Source organism: Zingiber officinale, chromosome 6B (assembly GCF_018446385.1).
Source record: "Zingiber officinale cultivar Zhangliang chromosome 6B, Zo_v1.1, whole genome shotgun sequence".
NCBI lineage: Eukaryota > Viridiplantae > Streptophyta > Magnoliopsida > Zingiberales > Zingiberaceae > Zingiber > Zingiber officinale.
In genome coordinates this window covers 124,103,983-124,125,989 of record NC_055996.1, presented here as the reverse complement: position 1 = coordinate 124,125,989, position 22,007 = coordinate 124,103,983, and the positions used below count along the sequence as shown (strand labels likewise).

The following is a 22,007-nucleotide window of genomic DNA, read 5'->3' as shown; positions in this document are numbered from 1 at the left end:
TCAATAAAAGAAAAATGACAAGCAAAGAAGATCAAGAATAAGAATGCTAGATGAAAATGTTTCAAGAAAATTTTGTGAGAAGAAAAATGGAAAATAATGAGGGAACAAGAATGAAAAATATTCTTCATCTCCATGCATACATATGCTATTGTGACTTTGAAAAGAAACTAAGCAAGTTCTAGAGTTTCAATTGCTATGAGTGCATGTCACACAAAAATATAATAGTGTTTAAGCTTAAAGTGGTCCTCTCTAGGTAATTTTCATGCAATCAAGCTCAATTAATTAAATTGGAATCCACCACCACACTAACCAACATCATGTAAGTAGAGCATCCAATCATGTCAAATGACCTAAAATTGATGGTCAAATTTAAGAAACTTTTACCATCTTAAAAATATTACTTAGAAAATTCCCATGGAGAATTTTATTCAAATTGAAATGTTATATACTAAACAAAATGCAAAGTATGAAGACAAAGTGCAAATGTAAATATAAAAATAAAAAAAATTGCCCACAAAGAATTTATTAACAAAGCACGAATTAAAATGCATAAGAAAACGAAATTGGAACCAACTCCCCTTTAATTCCGGTGGTCGAAGAAGATTTAGCAACAAAATCCACACCAGTAGAGGTGTCATTGTGGTTCCACTAAAATTATTTTATTGTTCATTTTTCCTTTCAAAAGTCTTTCTGGAGGACGGAGGCGGTTCAGTTCAAGCATCCACTCTGGGAGCTTATGTTCTCCTACAAAATCAACAAAGCAAAACACCTCCCATATGCGTATGGAATAAGAAGAAAATAGGAGAATATTAATGTGGGTAGAAAATTTATCAAGTAATGAATCACATCTAATAAAGTCAATAATTGGTACCTCTATTAAATTTTCTGATGTATCACAAGAAATACTGACCTTGTTCTGTTGAAAGGTACCTGTAGTGGTGATTGTTACCTCTTCCTCATCAAGTAAATGCTCAAGCTCTCATTCTAATGAATGTTAAACTTCGTGTAGTGATTCTTGGGTGCTTGGCTCCATAGCACAAGTTCTTACACTTATATCCTCAATTCTTGGTGATTCTTGAGGTAATGCTTCCAGTAAGCATATCCCCTACACTTAAATCATCTTCAACAACAATACCTGCATCATTTCCAACATCTAAAGCAACCATATCAGTAGAATAAAAAGTATGATCAACTACATCATCACAACAATAAAAAGTACTTAAAGAATCTAGTGAAGAAGTAGATGTAGTGTCAGGCCTGACAAGATCTCCACAATCCATCTCTTCACTGACGCTTTGTGTTTGTAACTGGTTGATGGATGATGCAATTTGATCCAATTGACTTTGTATATTCTGTATTCTTGAAAATTGTTGCTCTTGATGCTCACTCATTTGTTGCATAATCTCCCTGAGTTTCCATGTTAACTCATCCATCTGAGGTTCGTTCTGTTGAAAAGGATGTGACAAAGAAGATGTTGAAACCTCTTGAAACCCATATGAATTCTGGTAAGATGGATATGGATCAATAAATTATCCTTGTGCACTTTCATACCTGAAACATGAATTATCCACCCAATTAACATTAAAAGCATTAGAAAATGACTCATACATATTTTGTTGTTCCATTGTTGGGTAAAATTGATACTCAAGCTAAAAATTCTGACTCTTCATTCCACTTCCAAAATTCTGAAAATATGGATCAATGCTAAAGAAATCTCCTGTTCTTACAACACAACACTATCAATCAAAATTAGAAGACTCAAGAGCATAAAGTTTCAAACACATGAAAACATGAACATTTAAGCACTTAACAATTCAAGAACAAGCCAACATGAAAATACAAAAAGAATAGCAATCAAATCAATCAAGATGCTAACAATAAAATCAATCAATCAAAAATTAACACACTCTACTAGTTATTGTTCCCCAGCAACGGCGCCAAAATTTGGTATTAGTCTTTTTGCATGTCACGTGGCACATCAAATTAATTAAGATTGAAACTCAACTAAAATATGGACAACACGTGTAGTAAGGAGTCCCAAGTCATTTTTTTTTTCCAAGGATAACTAATAAGTGTGTGAGTGCTCTAGAATTGGTTCCAATCAAGTTATTATCTCAACAAGATTAATTAAACCTTTCCATTCGATTCACACTTCAAATTAAATTCTTCCACAATCATAAATAGATCAAAGAAGGTCCATTCTCATCTAAACATGATTAAACTCTTGGTGGTTAAGTTAACAACAATTTCTCTCGGATTTTAAAGTATCATCTCATCAAATGAGTCAATTAATATACCTTCCATTTAAATTCACAGTAACAAAGCATTCAAGCATTCAACACTCAATTTCACAGTAGCAATTTAAATCTTAAGTTGAGCATTCATCATACTAGCATGTACACAGTTCAACAACCACATATTAAGATCAAGGAATTTTTAATATAGGAATGGATTAAATGCAAACAAGAATATAAAGATTCAAATCAAAATCAGATTGCAAGAATTAAGAAACTGCACAAAATTCAGATTACAGGAGTTCATCAAGATCAGATTAGCAAGTAGAATTTCAGATATAGAATTACGGAGACAAGCAAAACTCAAACAAGATCTGAAGTAAGAAATGCGAAACGAAGAATAAAACATAATCTATCTATCAGATCTTCATATCTGAGCAAGTTCAAACACAATTCAAAGACAAAAAAATAAAGAAAACTAAACCTAAATGGCATTCAGCAACCAAACCCGAGACTAAACCTCTCCTTACTGTCATGCCACTGTTCTTGCTTCTAGGAACGCCTCTTGAGCAATCACAGCAATCCACTAAATCCATAGCTCATCTAGGTGAAGTCCAAAGCTACTGGGAACGCCTCTCAAGCTCGGAATCATCTGAATTCTCCAACCACCGCAAAACAGAGCAAATCTTGCCAATCTGGAAACGGGAGGTGAAGATGAAGATGGTTTGGTCTCTGAAGGACCGGGGAACGCCCACATGCTTTTAAGTTGGAGGTTGAAAGCATCAGATCGGGGAATGCCCTCATATCTTTTCCAGAATCACGCTCGCGGACAGCTAGAACATGAACGGGGAACGCCCTCAAATCGCGGCTCTGCCCCTTGATTGTCGGTCGCCGGATCTTCGCAAGCTCGCCGGAGATGAAGAGAAGTGAAACTAAGATCTGAAGTGGAATGGGAAGCTGCGACGGGGATGAAGAAGAAGGGTGAACAGTGTGAAAATCGCGAGCAAACGCTGAGCTCCCCCAAAGACATTGTAGCTTCTCAGATTTTAAACAACTCCCTCTCTGATCGGACGGTTCGGAATGTTTCGGGCTTGATCAATGGCTGTATGAACTCAGATCTGAATCAAAACCTTTGGATCTTCATCTACGGCTGAGATGAGCTTCCTCTTGGATTGGATGGACCAGATCCTTGACCGATGGCTCAGATCTATCCGATCTTCAATGGACGGCTACAATTATTCTGGAGCTTGATCGCCTCATTTCGCCCTAGATTTGATCGTAAATGTGGTCTGATTTGATCGGGTCCATGATCCTTTTGATGTCTACAAAATAATAATTAAATATTAGCATCAAATATCATGATTATAGGCTAATTTGCAATTAAGTCCGAGATCAAATACGATTATGAAATGTGATGTAGATATGAGTTCAATCCATGAGAAAATCATTAAAAACTTGTATTATGAATCAAGATAATATAGCCAAAATCATGGTTATCAGACACACTCTTCTTCCTCGTTGGCTTCAAGTATCAAGGCTTCTTCTTGTTCTGATGCTAATGGACTACACTTCTCCTCAACCCTTGAGGTAGATGTCTCTTCAAGTTCATCCTCTATCTCAAAAATTAAGTATCTCTCAATTTCCAAGTTTTTTGATTCTTGATCCAATGAGTCTTCCTTTGAGGACATTATCATTTTTGTCTTGTGTCGGTGATGGACCTTCATGAATCTTGGCATCTCTAAATTTTCCTAATTACAAAAAATATTGTTAAGCACCAAATTAACTAGAATTTTGGATACCTTGTCGTTTATCTCAGATTTTTTATGTTGCTCCTCGGTCCATTCCTTTGTCTTGAACAGTCTTCCTCGGCTATTAATTGGAGCTTCAAATCCCTCTATTAGGATAAATCAATCTTTAATTTTCATCATGAAGAAACTTTCAACTCTTATCTTCCATTGATCGAAGCATCCTAATCCAAAAGGAGATAGAATTCGAATGTTGTATATTCAAGTTCTAACACCATTAAGTAGACAGGAAACCTAGGAAGTCCAGTTAAGAGGGAATCCTTGTCACTAGGACCTCCGATCATACGTTCTTAGATTGTACAGTCACTTCCTAATGGTAGTACAGGAGCATCCACTTCAATTAGAATGCCCTAACAAGAATTAGTCTCTATGCTAAGATCTTTTAACTCTAGAAAGTGGGTAAATATCGATACGCTCTGTCACTAAGAGCATGATATGTCCGGTTAAATATGTATCCTCTGTCACTAAGGATCCCCCGGTTATCTAGTCTAGTAGTAACCTTAACATAGAGATGAATCCTTCACATCTACATGAATTGTCCTCACACACATTTTGTCAAACACATATAAGGCACAACATACATAGAACTTGATATAAACATTTCATAGCACAAGAAAATGTTCAAATACATAGTTCTTACACCACAATACATCACAACTATTTCCTACATCCTAAATCTAGAGAACTACTCCATCGCAAGAGAATACAATCAAAAGATAATGAAAATAGCAAACTACAACTCAATACATAGAAATAGAGAGAGGAGAGTGCTTATCCTTGAAGCATGGTTTCTTTGGAGGTATTCCCTTACTCCGAAGGTGGACAGATCGGCAAAGATGAATGATCTTGGGTTCCTTCAAGGGGGGAACCCTTCCCCAAGGAATGGGGACGAACCCCCAAGCCCAAGATTCCTTGATAAGGGAAGAAAAATCCTTTATATAGTGTTAGGCACGGGCCTAGTACGGCCTGTGCCATGACCGTGTGGAACCACATGGCCACAGTTTAATCTGGTAACAAGGCCGTGTGGAATCCACATGGCCATGGTCTTCTTTCTCTCTAGAATTCCACACAACTATGTGGATTCATACGGCTATGGTCTTCTTCTGCTCTAGAAAGCCCACACGACCGTGGTCTTCTTCTTTTCTGGAGTGTAACATGGTCATGTGAGTTCACACGGCTGAAGCTTGATTTGCTACGAGCAAGACCACACATCCATGTACTTTCACACAGCCTGAGCTTGATCTTCTCTATGTTCGCTCCAATGTGCATTTTTGTTCCACTTTCACTCCAAATGACATTCTGTCAATCAAAACAAGCAAATAGCAGATCTCCAAATAAAAGAAGTAGAAATATAATAGTATAATAAAATTGTTGATACAGTCTGACCTGGATGTTGTTTTGCTGTTGACACTGATTTAAGTTTGTATCAGATATTTAACTCAGATTAATTACTAATCTAGGTTGACTTGGTTGACCTGATTGAGAAAGTCCTAACGGGGATGTTAGGCAGTTGGAAAGTCCTGGTGAGTGAAGCCAGGCAGATTGGAAATCCTGGTGAGTGAAGCCAGGTGAAAACCCTAGTGAGTGAAGCTAGGTGCAAGTCCTGGTGAGTGAAGCCAGGTGAAAACCCTAGTGAGTGAAGCTAGGTGCAAGTCCTGGTGAGTGAAGCCAGGCAAGGGAAAATCCAGATGAATCAAGGGTGATCGGACATCTGGTGTTGAAAAGTCCAAGAAGGAAGCTTGGCATGCGAAGTCAGAGGGTCGGTGGCTCGTTCTCTAGGACCGGATGAAGTCGGAGAGGGCTGGGAGCTCGTTCTCCGGACTAGGTCGAGAGGGCTCGACCGGACTAAGTCAAGAAGGCTGGGTCGGTCGGCGGCCGATCAGTGAAACTGGACACTGATCGGTGCGGCGTGATCGGGAATCGTCGATGGCTTGGCGGCGTCGATCGATCTCGATCGATAGTCTCTTGTGATTTTCTGATCGTGCCCAGACCGATCGAGGGTATAGCGCTTGGAAGGGCGACATCGATCGGTCTCGGGACCGATCAGATTAGTCTGATCGGTCCGCATGACCGTGTCTTGCGCATTGGAAAGAGCGACATCCGATCGATGCGGGACCGATCAGATTAGTTCTGATAGTGCCGGACCGATCAGCGATGATCGAAGCGTGGATCGGTTTGCGCAAACTCACGGTATTGTTTGTTTGCATGCACTTTTCGATTCTTGTATTTGTTTTCACCCATCTGTTTTTAACCATCTGCTGTGAGTCTTTTTAGCTTGCAGGTTGCAGGTCACACTCTCATGGTTGAATTCAAATTAAGCTTCATTAAGAGAAGAAGACAAGTCCTCTTTTCACTGTGATTTGCTGCAACAGATGCATTTGAGGCATCAACGTTCACTGGCGAATCTGATTACGATTAGGCTGCGCTCAGTTTGACCTCTACTTATTGGTTCGTATCCAGAGACGCCAGTGATTTCCATTGGCATGGGTTCAGAGAACCAGATGAGGAGGAGAGGTGATTGGCTACGCCTTGTTGGCAGCAGCGATTCTACAGGCGGCGGTGATTCGAGACAGTAAAGCAGAGAGACATAAGAAGGAAGAAGAGAGGTTCAGAAAAGAACTGTATTCTCTGTTTCTTTTCGATCAATCCTTTGAGAAAGCAAGTTGGTGAAGCTGTGAGCTCCTTGCTAAGAAGGTCGTTGTGCGCTCTCTGCTCTGTTTTTTCTCCGCGTGGCTGTAAGCTCATATGATTAATCTTCTCAGCCACTGTAAGTCTTGTGCTTAATTCTATAATCAACTGAGACTCTGTTGAGAGGTTGCTCCACCGAGAAGGAGACATCTTTAGCCGGATTTTGTCCGGGGTGTGATCTACCGAAAGATCAAGGAGTCATCCTCCTTACGGACACGCCGAGGAGTAGGGGCAAGTTATCCCCGAACCTCGTATATCCTTGTGTCTGCTGTGTGTGTTTTTCTTCCTTCGTTTTAGTTTTCTACTTCCGCTGTGCTAACAAGTTTTTCTTTAAGAAAGATTGTGTTTAAGTTTTCAAAGAGGCTATTCATCCCCCTCTAGCCATCTAAGATCCCAACAAGTGGTATCAGAGCAAGGGACTCTTTGATTCGGATTAACACCCAAAAGAGCAAACAAGGATGGCTATGAAAGAAGGCTTTAGCACAAATCGACCACCCTACTTCGAAGGAGCAGATTTTCAATATTGGAAGGGCCGCATGGAGTATTACCTCAAGACCGACATTGCCATGTGGTTCTCAGTCAAGGAAGGTTTCACACCACCAAAGGATGAAGAAGGTAAGGAACTCGATTTGTCAAGGTGGTCTACCGAACAACTCCGCAAAGCACAATCCGATGCCAAGGCTATGGTCACCTTGCAATGTGGAATCGCCAAGGACCAACTCGTCAAGGTAGGTCCGTTCTCGAGTGCAAGAGACCAATGGAACAAACTCATCGAGCTCCAAGAAGGAACTCGAGATTCTCGGATTGCCAAGAGGGACCTATTCTTGAATCAGCTCCAAAATCTAACCATGAAGGACAATGAAACGGTAAGTGAACTTCATGGGAGATTCAAGGAGATCATCAACGGTCTACACTCTGTGGACGAACGAGTGGAGAATCGCGATCTAGTAAGGTACGCTCTTAAATCTTTTCCTAGGAATGCCTTGTGGTCATCTATGGTAGATGCCTACAAGGTATCCAAGGATCTTTCCATTGTTAAACTAGATGAATTTTTCTGTGAGATGGAACTTCATGAGCTTGCTAACAAAGGTCAAAAAGAGAAGGGTATTGCTTTATTTGCAGGACCAAAGAGCAAGGATGGAAGAAGGAAGAAGGAAAAGAAGAAGGAAAAGGAGATTTCCTCATCCACCTCTTCCTCCGAATCCGATGATGAAAGTGGATCATCATCAAGTGAGATGGCGAACTTCGTAAGAAGGATTATGAGAAGAAGCCGAAGATACAAAGGAAAAGGTAAAACTAATGATCAAAATTTTGATAAATCTAATGTTATATGTTATGAGTGTAGCAAGAAAGGACACATTCGGAGCGAGTGTCCGAAATTAAAGAGGAAGGAGGAACGAGCCAAAAAGAAGGAGGAAAGAGTCAAGAAGAAGAAGGCTCTCAAGGCCACTTGGGATGAGTCCTCATCAAGCTCATCGGAGGAAGAAGAGAAGATGGAAAAGAGCACACGACAATTAGCACTCATGGCAAGGGAGGTTTCGGACTCCGGAAGTGAGGGAGATTCGAGCGACGCTTCAACCGCGGCTTCATCATCGTCGGATGATGAAGAGGTAACCTCTTCTCATATAGAAAAGTGTTATAAGACTATCACTCACTTATCTACATTGCTTAAAAAGTCAAAAACAGAAAATAAATTGTTAAAAGAAGAAGTAAAAACCTTAAGGACCCTTAGGGAAGATGAGGTCGATGACCTACATCTAGAAGTCCTTGAGGATGAGAACAAGGCTTTAAAGGGTGAGGTTGAGAAACTCAAGAAAATACTTGAGAAGTTCTCAACTAGCTCTAAGACTCTAGACATGATTCTAAATGGCCAAAGGGCAGTCTAAAACAAGGCCGGGCTAGGGTATCAACCCAAGGAGTCGAGTTTCATTTCTCTAATGTCTAGAACTCAAAATAGTAGATCACATGTTTCTAGGGCTCATGGAACTAGGAAAGGTATGACCAAGGCATGGGTTCCTAGGTCTTTCGTTATAGAAGCATTAGGTCCCAAGATTTGGGTACCTAAAACCTCTATCTTCCGTGTCTTGTAGGCATTGGTCGAGGGGGAGCATCTATCAACTTGGTTTGTTGATAGTGGATGCTCCAAGCACATGACCGGGGACAAATCACTGTTTACAACCATTCAAAACAAAAGTAGAGGTAATGTGTATTTTGGTAATAATGGTAGCCTTAAGGTTGTAGGAGTTGGAGACATTCATATATCCGAATGTCTCCATATCAAGAATGTCCTTCTAGTCAAGGGGATGACTTTTAATCTCCTAAGTGTCAGTCAATTGTGTGATACGGGTTACACAATTGAATTTCATTCAAGTCAATATTTGGTTAAACACATTGACACACTTGACACGGTACTAGTAGGCACAAGGGTTGATAATATTTATCAAGTATCGTTTAAAAGTGCTACTAATGCTTTGATTAAGTGTTTCATGTCGAAAGAAGAAGAGTCTTGGCTATGGCATAGAAGGTTGGCACATGTAAACATGAAGAACATCCGGAAGTTGGCCAACCAAGGATTAGTGCGAGACTTACCCAGCATCAAGTACCACAAGACCAAACTATGTGATGCATGTCAAAAGGGTAAGCAAACAAAAGTTGTTCATAAAGGTAAAAGCACCGTAAGTACATCTACTGCTTTAGATTTATTGCACATGGACCTATTTGATTGCAGTAGTGTAATATCATTGAATGGAAGTAGATATTGCTTGGTAATCGTTGATGATTTTACTAGATACACATGGACTTTCTTCTTGAAACATAAGGACCAAACTATAGATATTTTTATTTCTTTTTTAGAAGAACTGAAAATGAAAATCGACAACAATTAAAACCATTAGAAGTGATCATGGTGGGGAATTTCAAAATCATAGGTTTTTAGAGTTTTGTCAAGAAAAGGGATATAGGCATGAGTTCTCTACTCCAAGGACCCCACAGCAAAATGGGGTTGTGGAGAGAAAGAACCGAGTCCTACAAGAGGCTGCATGAAGCATGCTCAATGAGTACTCACTACCGAGCTACTTATGGGCTGTGAATACAGCTTGCTATGTGCAAAATCGAGTTTTAATACATAGGTTTTTAGGAAAGACTCCCCATGAACTTTGGTTTGGGAAACCGCCTACAATTAAACATCTTAGGGTGTTTGGTTGTAAGGTGTTTATCTTGAACACCAAGGATCATCTTGGGAAGTTCACGGCTAAGGCTGATCAAGGGATACTGGTCGAGTACTCTCTTACCAGCAAAGTCTATCGAGTCTACAATGAGAGGACTAAATTGATTGAAGAGTCCTCGGATGTAGCTTTCGAAGAAATCCCTGATAATCAATCAAGGAATGTAGAAGAAATTCAATTCGAACTTAGAAGGCTAGGTTTGAATGATCCAAACATGGAAAGAGTCGAAATTGACTCTGATGATGATGAGCAAGGGCAACAAAGAACTCAGGCAGACCCGTTGCCTGATACTGAGTCCTCGCCTGTGCCGAGTGAGACCACTCATGAGGCACCGCCAACACCAAGGCAGTCTAGGTTAGCCTCTAGTCATCCCCAAGACCAGATTGTGGGAGACATCCAACAAGGGGTTAGGACTAGGTCATTCTTTAGAAATGAGTCTAATGAAGTCACATTGATTTCAGAGATTGAACCAAAAATAGTTGATGAGGCATTGCACGATCCTGATTGGATCTTAGCTATGCAAGATGAGTTAGGTCAATTTGAAAGGAGCCAAGTGTGGGACTTAGTTCCTAGACCTAAGAAGACCACCATTATTGGAACTAAATGGGTCTTCAAAAATAAGTTAAATCAAAAGGGAGAAGTTGTAAGAAACAAGGCAAGACTTGTAGCCAAGGGCTATAGTCAAGTCGAAGGTCTCGATTATGATGAGACTTATGCTCCCGTGGCCCGATTAGAGTCCATTCGTTTGATGCTAGCTTTTGCTGCACATAGAGGTTTCAAGCTCTATCAAATGGACGTTAAATCGGCTTTCTTAAACGATCTCATCAAAGAAGAGGTCTATGTTGAGCAACCACCGGGGTTTGTCAGTACCGAAGCTCCAAACCACGTATACAAGCTCAAGAAAGCTCTTTATGGGCTTCAACAAGCACCTCGAGCTTGGTACGAAAGGCTGTCAACTTATTTACTAGAGAAGGGATTTGTAAGAGGTCAAATAGACCCAACACTATTTCTACGTAGAGATGGTGAAAACATTTTTGTAGCCCAAGTATATGTCGATGACATAATTTGTGGCTCAAATAACAAGGGCTATTTGAATGAATTTATTTCTCACATGGAAAGTGAGTTTGAGATGAGTCTAGTAGGAGAGTTGACATTCTTCCTCGGACTTGAAATCAAACAAACTCGAGATGGAATTTATGTCCATCAGACAAAATACACTCAAGAGATGCTTAGAAAATTCAATATGAGTGACTCTAAGGAAGTGTCCACTCCAATGGCGACAAACACTCGCCTTGACAATGATGAGAGTGGAAAATCAATTGATCTAACGCAATATAGAAGCATGATTGGTAGTCTTCTATATCTCACACCTAGTCGATGGACATACTTTTTGGGCATGTGCGCTAGGTATCAAGTCTGTGCCAAGGAATCTCACTTAATTGCAGTTAAGAGAATTCTGAGATACCTTAAAGGCACAATTAGAGTAGGTCTTTGGTACCCACGTACTGAGTCTTTTGACTTGATAGGTTATACCGACTCCGATTATGCTGGGTGCAAATTGGATCGGAAAAGTACTAGTGGGGGCTGCCAATTTTTAGGTTCATCTTTAGTTAGTTGGTCAAGTCGGAAGCAACATTGTGTTGCTCTCTCCACGACCGAGGCCGAATATATTGCCATGGGAGAGAGTGTATCACAGTTGTTGTGGATGACACACACCCTAGAGGATTATGGACTTTCTTATAAGGGTGTACAAGTGCTATGTGACAACATTAGCACGATCAACCTAACTAAAAATCCAGTCCATCATTCGAGGACCAAACACATTGAAGTGCGTCATCACTTCATAAGAGATCACGTAGCTAGGGGAGACATTGCACTCACATATGTTGAGTCAAAGTCAAACCTAGCTGATATTTTCACCAAACCCCTTCCGGAGAATGAATTTAGTCATTTAAGGAGGGAGTTGGGAATGTGTTTGGCTCCTTAGGTCATTAGAACTTCACCATGATCAATAAGGACTAGTAAAATGACAAGAGTAATTGGGACAATAATTTGGGCAACTTGGGAACATCTCACACAAACTATAAGGTTTAACAAAATATTTTTGTTTGCTAGAAATGGGGTGAGATGCTAGGAACAACCAAATTATTCAAAATGTATCATGCATCCCTTGAATAATTAGGTTGAAGAGACATTAATTGAGTATGGGGAACACCATTACATAATTCATGTGTAATTGGTTCCTTGATCTTACTCATATATTCCAATCAAGAAATCTTGATTGGACCTTTGTCTAAAAAGTGTCTAACTATGGGTGATTTGTTGATTGATATTTTTGATTGATACTTAACATGCCTTGATTGAAAATTAGGACAAGTTGTTTATATTTTGACAAATTTGAACCTGATCATAGAGATGAGTTTAGCAAAAATATGTTTTGAACTCTTAAGGACCAAGAAGACAGAACTCCATATGGTTGGAGTTAGTGTGAGGTTTTGTTTGATAAGAGTCTGAAACTTTTGGATTATGAACAAGTTCAGGCCATAAGAAATCATATTTCGAATATATTAGTGTTTGGTGATTCCTAAGTTCTAGGGTATGTCTTAGGGAAGTTCTGAATTCTTGAGTTCCGGATTCTTCAGACTTCATGGCTCAGTATTTCAGTTACTGAAATTACTGAAATCGGGTTATCAGACACTGATCGGTCCACAGACCGATCAGGAAAGTCTGGATCGGTCTGTCGACCGATCCAGAACGAAGCCAAACTCTCTGTTTGGTATCTGATCGGTCCAGTGACCGATCAGCGCACGAAGGAAGCCCCCTGATCGGTCCGGGCACCGATCAGGATGATCCCTGATCGGTCCACTGACCGATCAGGTGTCGCCGATTCACTCGGGTGGATCTGATCGATCAGGATTTCTCCTGATCGAACAGCCGTCCGATCAGGGAATAGATCGATCCCTGGTTTTAACTCCTCCCGACTCCCTCCTTTCCCATTACATACGAAGCCCTAGCCGACTCTCTTTTCCCGTTTCTTCTTCCCCTTGATCGCCGAACCCTAGACGACTCCCTCCTGCCTCAGCACTTCTTTCTTTCTCCGAAAACCAGAGAAATGGCTCCAAGGTAACTTAATCAGCTCTATTTCTCGTTAGTACTTCATTTGTTTCATTTCTCACTGCTTCAGTGATTTGGGGTGGTGCTCGGGTTGTGCTCCTTTGCTTCATCTGTGTCATGTTCCTAACCCCTTAGGAAGAAACCAGTAGGTGAGGGTACTTCCAAGTCCAAAGATAAATCCAAGTCCAAAGAAACCTCCCGACCTCAACCGTCCAGTTCGGGGAGATTCCCGAACCAAAATTTTGAGGAAGCCTTTAGACTAAGAACCTTCAAATTACTCACGTGTAGATCTGTAGATCGTAAATTCATGGACGAGTTTTGCCCAACTGTGTCTAAAACTATTTCCTACTACAATCTTGACTCACTTGTCTACTTAGAACGGGATATCAACTATGACTTGGTCTCTGAGTTTTATAACAACCTTCATAAGATTCCTAATGAAGCAGGTTATAAAACAAGAGTTGCTAAGCGGACTCTTGATTTCAATTTCGTATCCTTCTTTGAGTATCTCGATTGTCGGAGGTGTTCCGGTAATGTCTTCTCGATATTTCCTGATCTACCAGACCCCCTACCCTCACCTTTTGATGTCACACCTGACTCCGTCTATGAGTATTTCTTCAGGCAACCTAGACCGGGTGGCCTTGATGAGCTAGATGTTGACTTTCCTACTTTTGCAGCCTTGAGATTATCTCCTCAAGACTACATTCTGTTTAAAATTGTCACAAACTGCCTTCTGCCTATCACATCTAAACCATTGTCTGAGATCCGACCATATCATTGCCTGATGCTTTATGGATTGCGTCGGCGTCTCGACTTTGACATCGTATCTAGCATCTACTCTTCGATCGTCTCCTATAGTGAGCCGAGCGGCTACACTGTTTATATGCCTTATGGGCATATAATTACAGACTGGCTCGAGACCCTTCAAGTTGATGTCTCTAAGGGTAGAATAATCAAGATGGTCAGACAGGATTGCAGGCTTGGGAAGCGGGCATTTTCCAAGTCTGGAATCATAGGACAAAATGGGGACGTCCGGTGGAAGGATGGGAGGGCACTAGGTGAGTTACCACGGGACCTCCACGACAGTTGCTCCTGCTGCTGCTCCTCCTGCTGCCGACGATGGAGAGGCCGATCCTGATCTGATGAGCTACTGGCTGCTGAGCTCCATGGACTGCGTGTTCGGATCGACCAGCGCTACGATGCCTTGCGCAGTCAGCAGCTGGTGACGCAGCAGCTACTTCTGGGCTGGATGGCCAACTACCCACCTCCGCAGCGATTCTCGGGCCATCCATCTTCGAGCTCCGGCATGCCGCCTCAGGATTACGTGCCTCCCGCAGATGATGATGATGTTCCTCATGTTGAGGACATTGATTGATACATTCATTTTGACTGTGTATGTTTTTGGATGCTGCTTGTTGGATATTTTATGTCTGACCTGGATGCTTGTTCATTTCATCTATGTATGCTATTTATTTCCTTTCTTTATGTCTTGCTCCTTATTGGTTTTTAATATGCTACTGATATGCCTTGTTTTGTATGTCTCTTATTCATTTATCACTGTCTCATAATACACTTAGAAGGAATTCTAGGGGGATTAAGCAGAAGACAGTATGGATTAAGGGGGAGCTCTTTAAGTTATCTTACCTTGTTCGCTCCTTTTCGGTGTTTGACAAAGGGGAAGAAGATAACTAAGTTTAGAAATGAATGAAAGGTTGATTTTAGGGGAGAGGATGACTTTGAGTCTTTTTGAATCCTCTTACCTAATTCGCACATATTCGACTAAGTTAAGTTTAGTGATGAATTGACTTCATCGAGTCAATATGAAAAAGGGGGAGAAGATAACTAAGGTATATCCGTCTTAGGGGGAGGATCCTGATTTCCCTAAAAATTATGGGTATATGAGCATTTCTGATCTAAACTTAAATCGTGTTGTCAAACAACAAAAGGGGAGATTGTTGATCTCCAGGTGGATGTTGTTTTCTTTGTTGACAACGATTTAAGTTTGTATCAGATATTTAACTCAGATTAATTACTAATCTAGGTTGACTGGTTGACCTGATTGAGAAAGTCCTAACGGGATGTTAGGCGGTTGGAAAGTCCGGTGAGTGAAGCCGGGCGATTGGAAATCCGGTGAGTGAAGCCGGTGAAAACCTAGTGAGTGAAGCTAGGTGCAAGTCACGGTGAGTGAAGCCGGGCAAGGAAAATCCAGATGGATCAAGGGTGATCGGACATCCGGTGTTGAAAAGTCCAAGAAGGAAGCTTGGCATGCGAAGTCGAGAGGGCTCGGTGGCTCGTTCTCTAGGACCGGATGAAGTCGGAGAGGGCTAGGAGCTCGTTTCTCCGGACTAGGTCGAGAGGGCTCGGAGCTCGTCATCGAGCTGGGTCGGTCGGCGGACCGATCCGGTGAAACCATGGACACCTGATCGGTCGGCGGCCGATCGGGAATCGATCGATGGCTGCGGCGATTCTTGTCGATCTGCGACCGATCAAATCGATCGATGATCTCAGTGATTTACCGATCGATGCGGAGACCGTCGGGAGGCGTAAGCGCTTGGAAAGGCGACATCGATCGGTCTCGGGACCGATCAGATTAGTGCCTGATCGGTCCGCAGACCGATCAGAAGCTGTGCACATTTGGAAAGAGCGACATCTGATCGGTCTGGGGACCGATCAGATTAGTTCCTGATCGGTCTGCCAGACCGATCAGCGATGATCCAGAAAGCGTGGATCGGTTTGCAGACCGACCCACGGTATTGTTTGTTTTGCATGCACTTTTTCTGATTGCTGTATTTGTTTTCACCCATCTGTTTTTAACCATCTGCTGTGAGTCTTTTTAGCTTGCAGGTTGCAGGTCACACTCTCATGGTTGAATTCAAATTAAGCTTCATTAAGAGAAGAAGACAAGTGCTCTTTTCACTGTGATTTGCTGCAACAGATGCATTTGAGGCATCAACGTTCACTGGCGAATCTGATTGCGATTGGGTTGCGCTCAGTTTGACCTCTACTTATTGGTTCGTATCCAGAGACGCCAGTGATTTCCATTGGCATGGGTTCAGAGAACCAGATGAGGAGGAGAGGTGATTGGATACGCCTTGTTGACAGCAGCGATTCTGCAGGCGGCGGTGATTCGAGCCAGTAAAGCAGAGAGACATAAGAAGGAAGAAGAGAGGTTCTGAAAAGTAACTGTATTCTCTGTTTTCTTTTCGATCAATCCTTTGATAAAGCAAGTTGGTGAAGCTGTGAGCTCCTTGCTAAGAAGGTCGTTGTGCGCTCTCTGCTCTGTTTTTTTCTCTGCGTGGCTGTAAGCTCATCTGATTATTCTTCTCAGCCACTGTAAGTCTTGTGCTTAATTCTATAATCAACTGAGACTCTGTTGAGAGGTTGCTCCACCGAGAAGGAGACATCTTTAGCCGAATTTTGTCCGGGGTGTGATCTACCGAAAGATCAAGGAGTCGTCCTCCTTACGGACACGCCGAGGAGTAGGGGCAAGTTATCCCTGAACCTCGTATATCCTTGTGTCTGCTGTGTGTGTTTTTCTTCCTTCGTTTTAGTTTTCTACTTCCTCTGTGCTAACAAGTTTTTCTTTAAGAAAGATTGTGTTTAAGTTTTCAAAGAGGCTATTCACCCCCCCTCTAGCCATTTAAGATCCCAACAAAAATAGGGTGCAATAAACATAAATTATACTCATGAAATATATATAGATATGCGTCAAAACATGCATAAAAGTATATATAATCTACACATATCACACCCATAGACTTAAACCTTTGTTTGTCCTCAAGCAAAACCCGCAATCTAAATTTATGTATGTAGATGACATGTAATAATCCCTAATAAATCAATATAAATCTATTATATAGTTTTATTGATGAGTATGATACAAAAATTGTTTGAATGTGGCCTAGGTAGAAGTTCTCCATGCTTATTGTGATGCGTGGCTTAACTTTCTCAAGTGTCAATCTCTAAGCCTAGTCAATTTTTCATTTAATCGCGTTCCTCATACTTCTAGCGATAGACACTTACCTGCCACACGCAATGTTCATCTCCCATAAAAATGATATACATCATCTACATAAGGTCTCAAAGGAATACTTAGTATCAAGAGAAACATAACATTTATTTCCCTAGTAACCTAACTTGGTTTCAAAGGGGTGGATTACTAGTTTCCACTCACGATAACTATTTTTTTATCCCTTAATTTTTTTTCTTTTGTTGAATGTTTGTAAAGTGTCAAACTTGAACAAGCCTTTATTTTTTTGGATTGATTTTTTCAAATAATCTTGCATGATTTGAGTTTATCCAGTAACTAAAATATAGTTGAGAGGTCATCATAGAAGCAAGAGTACCAATCCAGTTCTATGAATCATGATTATTTTAAAAAAATATCTACCATTAAAGTGAAGCATAATATGAAGAGATTCTAAAATTAGGCCAACATTCAAATTCTTCTAGTAATAACAATGCTCACTTCTTGCTACTATGAATAGAAAAATATAGATCAATAGACATACTAGCATACCAAATCACATAATATAAATATCTAGATGAAATGTGCTAGCATTTTATTATGAGGAACAAACAATAATAACATGATGAGTGATGCAACTAGAAAATTTTATTAAAAGAAATAAGCAAAAACTAAATTAAACCCAATACATCTCCCCAGACTTGAACTTTTCATTGTCCAATTGAAAACTAGAAATATAATATGGAGAAGATTTTGAAGTAAGAGAAGTTACCAAGTGATTAGCTCCAAGGCTACGCCATATGCTTGGAAATACTCCTCTATCTAATGCTCACATTCCTCCATAACTTTGAAACTTGGGTTGCCTCCCAAGAAGCGCTTGTTTAAGGTTATTATCTTGACCCCTTATTAGGCTCATCAAAATCGTGATCTTGTCGAAGTGAGAAATTTCTGGACTTTTCTTCCAATGACCCATATTATTATGAAGAGAGCTATCATCATAAGAGCAATGTAGTGTATCACCGCTCTTCATCTTCATCTCCTTGAAAGTTCTTTCCAATGGTCAGAGACGGTTTAGATTGAGCTTCCAATTATTGACCTCATGAAAACCTACACACCTAAAAGAAAGGCACACCTCCCACGAGCATGTAATATAAAAAAGAACTAAAATCATATTAGAATGAACTGAGTATGTATCAAAAATTAAATCACATCCAACAAAATCAATTACAGGTACCTCCATAAAATTTTCTAAAAGATTACTAAGAATACTAACCTTGCAATGCTGAGAAGTACCTAAAAGTTCTAAACAAGTGGATGTGGCATCTTCAGAATTTTATAGTAGTTCTAACTCTGGCTCAAGCGGTAGTGCCTCTAAAAGTAGTGATTCTCGGGGCTTTGCTTCCATTACACAAGTCCCTACACATTTATCATTAACCAATTTCATTCTTACAGATTCTATAATTTCAATTGGTTGTATAATCAAAGGAGGTGATTCTTGGGCATTGCTTCCATAACACATGCCCCTACACATTTATCCACCACTTCGTCGTCATAGGTGGTGAAGAGTCCACTAACATTAATATTCTCAATAGAAGGAACAATAACATTATCAGAAATTTATTGTAATATTCGCAGAACTAGGATCCCCCATTGCACCATTAGCTTTTCAGAATCTTGTGTTGTGGTCTTCATCTAACTAAGAGCAAGAGTAGTTGGGTCTTGGGAGTTCTCCTAGTCAGTTGACTCATTAGGTTGCGAATGATGTGGTTTGTTTCATGATGAATCATCCTGAAACTCTGACGGACTCAGATTTACTTGTGAACACTACTCAACACTTTGGATATTGTTGTACTAAAATAAATGTGATAATCCATTCCATTTTAATTATGGTGTTGAGGTGAGTCAGGGATATGCTGCTATAATAGTAATTGCCCATCCTTCTCAGAAGTGTGCTGGGGTTGAAAGTTCTAAATTTATTGACCTTCCCAGTCGTAGCTAGAAATACTAGGAGCCAAATCAGACATGTCTTAATGCACAGGTTGGAATAGATTCTAAAGTTCTATAGAGGAGGTAATAACATTTTGGAAGAAGTGATATATAGTAGTTGGAAAGGATGAACTACCACAAACCGTGTAGATATCATTAATTGGTTCTGTGGATGAGCTAGCTTCATATTGGAAGAGGTGGCATATGGTAGATAGATGGGTTAGACTACCACATGTTGTGCAGATGTTCACATTTTGCTCGTCATTTGAATTATATGTTACATTGAACCCTCCAGGTTGGCAAGAATACCAATCCATGGCTAAAGAAAATTTCTAGTCTCACCTAAAATAATAGCACGAAACTCACAATATACGGTGAGTAATCATCATATAGCACATGGATATAAGAGATATAAAATAACCAAAGCACTCAACAATTTTTGTTTTAATTTTTTTATTTTATTATTATTTTTTTAAAAAATAAATATAAAATTTAAAGACAAGAAATAAGATGCATAATGGAAATAAGAAAAAGAATGCAAAAAGGAAAAGAAAAATATCTAGAGTAACTCATATGCTAATCAACTAATGTTAATTGGAAATAGTCCCCGAGAACGGTGCCAAAACTTGTTACGAAGACCTAAGTGTATGGTTATGTAATCAGTAATATAAAAGATCGTAGAATCCACAGGAATTGTTGATTAAACTCTAGAGATTGATGTTACAAAGTAATTATCTAGACAGTCAAAAGTTGGCTTTGGCGCTTGCGAAGTAACGAGAGTGATTGAAGAGAGGGAGAGAAGGTTGAGAGAAAGAGAGAGAAGAAAGAAGAAGGTGAAGTTGGATTTGGGGATGGATAGATGCTAGGATTTCAATTTCGTTATGATGCCAGTTAATGTTCCTATGCATTGTTCATCTACCTAATTCTATGCTTATACTCGTGTAGGGATTCTAACTAAAACCTAGCACAACCCCACGTAGATTGCATAGAAGAGTCTGCCCAAGTTCTAACGCCATTAAGTAGACAAGAAACCTAGGAAGTCCGGTTAAGAGGGAATCCTTGTCACTAGGACCCTCCAGTCATACATTCCTAGAGTGTGCAGTCACTTCCTAACGGTAGCACTAGAGTATCCACTTCAATTAGAATGCCCTAACAAGAATTAGTCTCTATGCTAAGATCTTTTGACTCTAGAAAGTGGGTAAATATCGATATCCTCTGTTACTAAGGGCATAATATGTCCGATTGAATGAGTATCCTCTATCACTAAGGATCCCCTGGTTATCTAGTCTAGTAGCAACCTTAACATAGAGACGAATCCTTCACATCTACATGAATTGACCTCACACATATTTCGTCAAACACATACAAGGCACAACACAAATAAAACCTGATATAAATACTTCATAGTACAAGAAAATATTCAAATACATAGTTCGTACATTACAACACATCATAACTACTTCCTACATCCTAGATCTAGATATCTACTCTATCATAAAAAAAAAAATACAATCAAAAGACAATGAAAATAACAAACTACAACCCAATACATAGAAATAGAGAGAGGAGAGTGCTTATTCTTGAAGCTTGGATTCTTTTTGGAGGTGTTCTCTTACTCCAAAGGTGGACAGATTGACGAAGATGGACGATCTCGGGTTCCCCCAAGGGGAAGAACCCTTCCCTAATGAATGGGGAAGAACCCCCAAGCCCAAGATTCCTTGAAAAGGGGAGAAAATTCCTTTATATGTTGGACTCCGTGGTAGTTTTGATGTGATCAACCAAGTTAGTTAGGTCCTGCGTTTTGTCTGAACCCTGTGTCTGAGTGTGCAGGAACTTAGGAGCGCAGGAAGTTGAGCGGAAGACGCAGCTAGCAAGAAGGACGGCACGGGAAGGGAGCCGATGGGCTCGGTGCGTCCGAAGGACGAGAGAGCTGCGGAAGAGTACTCCGGTGGAGCGAGAAGAACGTGCGCGGCGTTCGAGGGACGAGAAGCCGGATGGAAGCCTGCTCGAGGAGAAGGCCGGGAACTGGGTTCGGGTGAGCCCTATTCCGGATGACTGCAATCACCCAAGGAGCCGAGCCGAAGCAAGTCAACTGGGAGTTGACTTGTCAATGGTTCGGTCGACCGAACCTATTGATCGGTCAACCGAACCCTTCACTAACCAAAGCCAGCCGTTGGTGACACGTCAGCAACACATGTGCCAACGGTGAAGTGATCAGTCGACCGAACCTCATGATCAGTCGACCTAACCCAAGTTTATCTAGAGACTGAGTCGAGCGTTTTCATCGAGCTAGCGCAGAGGAAGACCGTTGGCCGATCGGTCGACCGAACACAAGGATCAGTCGACCGAACCTGAGCTCGATCCACAAAGACTGCACCTGGACGGAAAGCTGGGCAGGTACAGTAGGTTCGGTCGACCGAACCTAGGGATCGATCGGTCGATCCCTCTCGAGTCAAAACCTGATCCCGAAAATCAGGTCATCCGATAAGCTCTAGAACCCCTATACAAAGGTGGCTCTCGGGCAACTTTAAAAAACAACGATTTGATACGAAAAAATAACTCTGTAATTTCTGTTTAAGCAACTAGTGAGCTTTCAAAGTGTAAAAGGCTTCTCCGCCTTCAGAGAAGGAGTTTTTCTTACTGCGCCTTTCATCGCCCTGGATTAACAACCCTTTTGGTTGTAACCAAGTTAAAACTCTGAGTTCTATTTCTTTTTTGTCATTTTGTTTTGTTGTTAAGTGTTGCTTTACTTTAAGAGTTGAAAAGCTTTAAGGAGGGTTATTTTTACTTGCAGGCAATTCACCCCCCTCTTGCCGGTCCCCGCTGTAACTACAAGTGGTATCAGAACCCAACAGCCTTAGAAGGACTAACCGCCATCTGAAGCACAAAGATCAGAACAATGGCCGGCGCGAACATTCATCCCTCAAAGTTCGACGGAGATTTCGCTACATGGAAGCGAAAAATGGAGGTATTCTTTAAAACTGAATTT

The 22,007-nt window shown here is 40.8% G+C and overlaps 1 protein-coding gene across 4 annotated transcripts in view; it reads right to left on the bottom strand.

Annotated features, from left to right (window-relative positions):
• Positions 1-514: 514 nt before the first annotated feature.
• Positions 515-22,007, bottom strand: part of LOC121989349 — a 36,673-nt gene continuing 15,180 nt past the window's right edge. The window contains exons 2-3 of one of the 4 annotated variants that reach the window (XR_006114231.1): positions 17,805-18,448; positions 515-1,551 (exon numbers count right to left, since the gene is read on the bottom strand). Coding sequence is in view for 3 of the 4 variants with exons in the window: in XM_042543334.1 (XP_042399268.1) it covers positions 3,442-3,556 (115 nt within the window). In the remaining variant the exon portion in view is untranslated. Of the gene's footprint in view, positions 1,552-2,571; positions 3,557-17,729; positions 18,449-22,007 lie in introns of those variants that run through there. The other 3 variants (XM_042543336.1, XM_042543334.1, XM_042543335.1) reach the window with 3 other exon arrangements.